This window comes from Mus musculus, chromosome 2 (genome assembly GCF_000001635.26).
Source record: "Mus musculus strain C57BL/6J chromosome 2, GRCm38.p6 C57BL/6J".
In the NCBI taxonomy this organism is placed as follows: Eukaryota; Metazoa; Chordata; class Mammalia; order Rodentia; family Muridae; genus Mus; species Mus musculus.
The window spans coordinates 118,232,489-118,239,349 of NC_000068.7; the positions used below are offsets into that span (position 1 = coordinate 118,232,489).

Consider the following 6,861-nt stretch of genomic DNA (forward strand, 5'->3'; position numbering starts at 1 on the left):
TCACAGAGACTGAACCTGCATTGGTCCCTCACACATTTGTTGTAGATGTGCAGCTTGGTCTTCACACGGATCCCCTAACAACTGGGATGTGGAGGGGGCTGTCCCTGACTCTGTTGCCTGCCATTGGATCCTTATCTCCTAGCTGGGCTGCCTTATATGGCTTCAGTAGAAGGTGCACCTAGTTCTGCTGCGACTTGATATGCCTGGGCCAGCTGGTACCCATGGCCGGGTGGGGGTGGGGTAGGGGTGGGGTGGGGGTGGGGTGGGGGAGCAGGAAAGGAAGGAAGAGGGTGTGAGGGGTGACTGGGAGGAGGGGGACTGCAATATGAATCAAAGAAGAAAAGAAGGAAGGAAGGAAGGAAGGAAGGAAGGAAGGAAGGAAGGAAGGAAGGAAGGAAGGAAGGATAAAACATACCATATCACCCTTATGGCTCTGACTTTCAAGGCTGAAGATGGTGGGAGAGTCAACAGAGAGTTCCTGAAGCTTTATGTCAATCTCAGCAAGCTGCTGAGACTCAGTGGCTGCAAGGGTATAGCCTTCTCCTGGAACCAGCCAACCGCACTGATCGCCCTAAGAGAAAACCAAGGTGACCAGGTCATTCCCATACCATATTCTCACACCAAAACACACTGTTTAGACCTCTCCATCAGAACCCAGGGCTTACAAAACACAACACAACACCATGGACCCCTGGAGTGTGAAGGTTAGGGTTTAGTTCTCTTCCCAGTCTGTACAAGTGTCACTGTGGGGTCCCACAGCCTCATAAGCTGGTTCTCTTTCACATGATCAGTCTTCCACATGTTGAGAAGAAGTCTGCTTTAACCAATCATAAATATGGTATTTTCAGACTTTACCCCAATAAGCCAAAATAACCTGACCTGACCTAACCTGACCTGACCTGGTCTCCATGCCCAAATCTTTATGTACAGTGAACTACACTTGCCTTACGAGATAAGCAATCATAACCTAGCAATGTGCTATTGTAACCAAGTAGATAAATCTCAGCCAATCACAGCAACTGCTGAGACAACTCAGCAGTTAAGAGCCGGGGCTGCTCTGCGAAGGGACCAAGTGTGGGTCCCAGCACCTACACCAGGTAACTTACAACCCCTACAGCTCTGCCTCCAGGAAAGCCAATGCACTCTTTTGGCCTCTGTGGGCACACACACACACACACTTTTAAAATTCTTTTTGAAAAACCCCTTTATAGTATCCATCCAAAACTGCCACACTGGATATTCGCTGTGCGTGAGTAATGAGGATCCGGATCGGGCACAGGCAGGTCAGTCTGAACAGGCACAGAGAGCTGCAGTCTGAGACTGCTCAGACTCGTGACAGCAAGACTGGAAAAGGTGTGAAAGGTGGAGCTAAGCTTCAGGTTTATTATTTACCCTCATAAAATTGATACAAATACTGAATGCTCTAAATGAAAGATAATTAGCAAAACTTAAACTACAGAATCAATGACTAAACAGCAATTAATTGAAAACTCTCTCCTGAGTGAAATTATTTTTTTAATTAGGTATTTATTTCATTTACATTTCGAATGCTATCCCAAAAGTCCCCCACACGCTCCCCTGCCCACTCCCCCACCCACCCACTCCCACTTCTTGGCCCTGGCATTCCCCTGTTCTGAGGCATATAAAGTTTGCTAGACCAATGGGCCTCTCTTTCCACTGATGGCCGACTAGGTCATCTTCTGATACATATGCAGCTAAAGACACAAGCTCGGGGTACTGGTTAGTTCATATTGTTGTTCCACCTATAGGGTTGCAAATCCCCCCAGCTCCTTGGGTACTTTCTCTAGCTCCTCCATTGGGGGCCCTGTGATCCATCCAATATTATTTTTAATGAAGCTAAGGTTTGGAGCCTGTCAATGAAACCCAACAGAACATTGATGTGCAGACACCAGGCAACCGCAGCAAGGCATTTCATAATTCAATGGAAGGTAGCACTGTCTGGCCTGCTGCTCCAGCACACCTGGAAACGGTTGGCCTGTGTGGGAAGCTTAAACTTTCTGGTTTGCAGGAGTCTCTCCTTCCTGAGACAGAAACCAGAGATGATCTTCCTAGCTTCCTTCCTAGTTAAGGTTCAAGCAGGTAACTTAGTAACCAGCAGCCAGGCTCAGCCACTCACTAATATAGAAGTGAGTGATCTGGGCACCACTGTAAAACCCACCTTGCTACAAAAGAGGACATCAGGGGCATCAGTGCATGGATACACACACACACACACACACTGTGCACACACATTCACTGCACATACACATGACATACACACACACTATGCACACACTTTCACTGCACATACACATGACATACACACACAACACTGTGCACACATTCACTGCACATACACATGACATACACACACACTATGCACACACATTCACTGCACATACACATGACATACACACACACAACACTGTGCACACATTCACTGCACATACACATGACATACACACAACACTAACCACACACATTCACTGCACATACACATGACATACACACACTCACACTATGCACACACTTTCACTGCACATACACATGACATACACACACACAACACTGTGCACACATTCACTGCACATACACATGACATACACACAACACTAACCACACACATTCACTGCACATACACATGACATACACACACACACACACTATGCACACACTTTCACTGCACATACACATGACATACACACACACTATGCACACACATTCACTGCACATACACATGACATACACACACACTATGCACACACATTCACTGCACATACACATGACATACACACACACTATGCACACACATTCACTGCACATACACATGACATACACACACACAGCACTGTGCACACATTCACTGCACATACACATGACATACACACAACACTAACCACACACATGTGTTGCACAGTCAAGATTTTAGGAACTATTTCAGAAGTTGAGGGATAATAACAAAATCAGGTCATAAACAGAACTAGATTCCCAACTAATATGAAGGGAAAAGAGTAAATGAATAAAAGAGATCAAATATGACCATTAAAATACATAATTTGAAGGAAGGAAATGTCCAAATATTATCAATGGCCATTCCAAGTAACAACAAAAAATAGTTTAAAATAACAAAAATATTGTTTGAATTGATATAAAGCTTAAAATATGGGAGGACAAAACACAAATACTAACTAAGCCAATATGACAAAAACAATATTAATCACAAACATTCATTGTCAACACATAGCAGGAACAGCTGTGTGGGGCAGGGGGGCGCCAAATGCTGACTGCCAACAACAGAACATGTCTTGCCAGCTTCACAGTTAGTAATAGACCTAACAATGAAACCTGGGCGTCTAATTCTGCTACATGATTTCTGTTAATAAATTAAGACAATTAGCACAGTTAGCAAAGCTGAAGTAGCCTCAGAATTCCTTCATGCTCAACAGCATGCTTCACCCCCCCTCGCCTCTATCCCTGAGCCCAGCTCCCAGATGCCCCTCAGAGGTTGTATTCTGTGAGGCTCTGGCTTTGAATTTGCTTTGAATTTGGAGCAGAAGATGGAGTATTATGTTTGCCCACACAGAATTTTTTCAAGGAATTAATTGTTAACCTTTAAAACACATGTTTCCCATTTAAAAATCTGATTTTTCTAGCTTCTCTCAGAAATGTGCAGGATCTTGGCAGCCGGGGTAGTCATGGAGCGTGGTGTCCCCTAGTCTGTCCTCCCCTGTGGCCACAGCTGTCACACATGTGCTGCTCTTGAACCTCCAGGAAATGGCATCTTCTGCAGCTGTGTGCCCTGGGCTTCCAGCTGACTGCAGGTAATCTGACACACAAGCAGGAAGCAGGTAAAAGGGATGCGGGCAGGGTCCTCAAGCGCCGGTCCTACCACAGCCTCACTCAGCCCAGGGAAATAAAAGTCAGACCAGAGTGCTAAGTGCGTCAGGTAACACAAGTTTCTTTGTGGAACTAAAAAGCATGCCTACACAATTAACAGGGAAACTTGTACGAACAGTGGGCGGCTGCACTCCTGTGGATCATTAGGGGATGACCCTAGCTCTAGAAATATCTGCGTTTACTCCTATAGAAAATCCTCTTCCCAGGTCTCCATGGAACTGGATGGTGAAGACTGACTGGGCAGAAACAGAATAGCATCCTACAGGATTATAAAGACCACACTGGAAGACTGTGAAGCCAGGACGAATGAAGAGGGGGCACAGAGAAATATATTCTTACAGCATCAGGAACTAAGCCTAGCGTGCCACTTTACAGACTTAGTGAGCTGACCAATAATAAATCTGAAAATGTTAGGATTTTTAATGCAGAGAATGTCTTCTAGCTGGAAAGGCTATACACTTGCGCTAATAGGTTGACAGCCCAGGAATGGTTCGGAAAGGCAAATCCTTGGCAGTCGAGCTTGCTTACCTCGGCACTGGAGAGTCCTGAGTCTGCATCATCCAGGCCTTGCAGGAGCTCATCCAGTCTTTTCTTCTCTCCTTCAACCATGACCACTGGGCTTCTCGAATGCTTGGCCAACTACAGAATATATTAGTGAGAAATTTAAGCATACAATGCAACATGTCGACCAGCGAAAAGAAATGAGACTTCTACAAAGTAGAAATACTAAATTAAACTTTGGGAGGTTAGACACTCTGATCTGCTAGGTAGTTTTATTTTATAACAAATCTTTTGTAGTCACTCTCCAAAGATATTTACAGTATAAGAAACCCTTCTTTTCTTCCTCTCTCGACACACACATAGTATCTCTCTCTTTCTCCCTTCCTCCCTCCCCATCTCTCTCCCTCTGTGTGTGTCTCTCTCTGTGTAAATGCATGTGTGTGTGTACATGTGTGTGTGTGTGTGTGCGCGCACTTACACACGTGTTGGCTATAGCACTGATGTGGAGATCAGAGGTCATCTTGAAGGAGTCAGTTCTCTCCTTGTACTGTGTGGGTCCAGGAATAGAACTCAGCCTTGAGGGCACTCACCCTTTGCCCACTGAGTCATCTCACTGGCTCTAGGCAGGCCTTCTTATTAACCACCTCAAACGTCACTTTTATATAAACATTTTTAAATGGAAGCTGATTTCAAATGTCTCTCCAAATATGTAGATTTAGATGATAGAGACACAGATGTATAGCTATAGAGGGTGTGGATATAGAAGATATGGATATGCAGATGTAGAAGCATAAAAACATTTGCTGAGGGAGAGGTCTCTGTGGACACTTTCTGGTACCACACATCCACTTAAAGAAACTGCTTTTAAATTTCTAGAATATTGAGACTGGGCATGCAAATCGGTTGGTTAAGGCTTACCTTACATGCATGAAGCCCTTGGCTCAATCTCTAGCACCTCAGAAAGCTGAGCACCATGGTGCACACCTACAATCCCAGCACTTGAGAAGTAGAGGTGGCAGGGGCATCAGAAAGTCAAAGTCATCCCCAACTACCCGCCAAGTGTGTGACCAGCCTGAGCTGCACAAGACCGTATCTCAAAAATTAATTAATTTCTAGAATATCACAAAAGGCATTTAAATAAAGATCCTGCTGGTGTTATAAAAGGGAAAAAGGAGAATCTATATTGAAGCTATTGTGCACATCAGCAAGAGCTCAGAGAAAACTCAGCTGTTCTTGGAAAACGAAACAGTGCATCAAGATCTGATGGGCTAGCAGAGAGACAAGGCCAGAGAAGTTGGAGAAGGTCCCCTGAGGTAACATGAACACAGGCACACAAGACTGAAAGTGGCCAGCCTGGAGGTGGCAGACTGACTCAGGGACCAAGCTGCCTGGCACAGCATACCAGACGGGAGAACAGATTTTGGCCTGAGCTGAGGAAACACAATTCTCCTGTTGCTGATACTTCATACTTACCAGTGTGGCTTCCCACTCACTAGCTGTCCGATCAGTTAGTGTGAGCTTCTGTCCACCCCACAGATGTTTCTCATTGATTAATTAATTAATTAGCATCCCAGGCTAATACAGAAGTCTCTGCACCCTTAACTGCTCTTTTAAAGACAAACCAAACCAGGTTGCCTGACCTGCGGTGTAACAAAGATGAGCCCTAAATCAAGGACCCACTCAAGAGCAGTGACCAAGGTCGGGGAGGAACAGGGGAGGGTAGACTACCAGCCGGTTTCTCCAAGCCAGTCTTGCTGCTCTGCCAGGAGCATTTTCCATCCTAAGTTCTAAACACAGTAATTACACAATCAGTCTTATAATAAAAATGACTCAATCAATAAACACACACACTTTACTGGTGTACAAGTTAAAATCTGGTAAGTCCTAATCGTGGCCATTTTCCATTTCAGGAACGAGACTATTCTGAGTGATAAAATAAATTCTAGTTGAAGCTAGAAAATTTGAAAACTATAAACTAGAATAGAAGGAAGCAAGGCAGGACAGGGCAGGGCGAGATGGGAGGTATGATGTAATTAGACTAGAAAGCAGTGAAAAATTGTATCTTGGGTATTCCAAGCTTTTGAGCTAATATCCACTTCTCAGTGAGTGTATACCATGTGTGTTCTTTTGTGATTGGAATACCTGACTCAGGATGATATTTTCTAGTTCTATGCATTTGCCTGAGAATTTCATGAATTCATTGTTTTTAATAGCTGAATAGTACTCCATTGTGTAAATGTACCACATTTTCTGTATCCACCAAGATACAATTCACAGACCACACGAAGCTCAAAAAGAAGGAAGACCAAAGTGTGGGTGCCTTGGTCCTTCTTAGAAAGGGGAACAAAATATTCACGAGAGCAAATACAGAGACAAAGTGTGGAGCAGAGACTGAAGGAAAGGCCATCCAGAGACTGCCCCACCTGGGGATCCATCCCATGTACAGTCACCAAACCCAGACAC

At 44.6% G+C, this 6,861-nt stretch overlaps 1 protein-coding gene across 8 annotated transcripts in view; it reads right to left on the bottom strand.

Annotated features, from left to right (window-relative positions):
• Positions 1-6,861, bottom strand: part of Fsip1 (fibrous sheath-interacting protein 1) — a 126,727-nt gene that overhangs the window by 102,228 nt on the left and 17,638 nt on the right. For all 8 annotated transcript variants that reach the window (XR_001783179.1, XM_006500175.2, NM_001374672.1 and 5 more), the window contains 2 exons: positions 4,426-4,536; positions 416-571 (listed from right to left, as the gene is read on the bottom strand). Coding sequence is in view for 7 of the 8 variants with exons in the window: in XM_006500175.2 (XP_006500238.1) it covers positions 416-571; positions 4,426-4,536 (267 nt within the window). In the remaining variant the exon portion in view is untranslated. The remainder of the gene's footprint in view (positions 1-415; positions 572-4,425; positions 4,537-6,861) is intronic.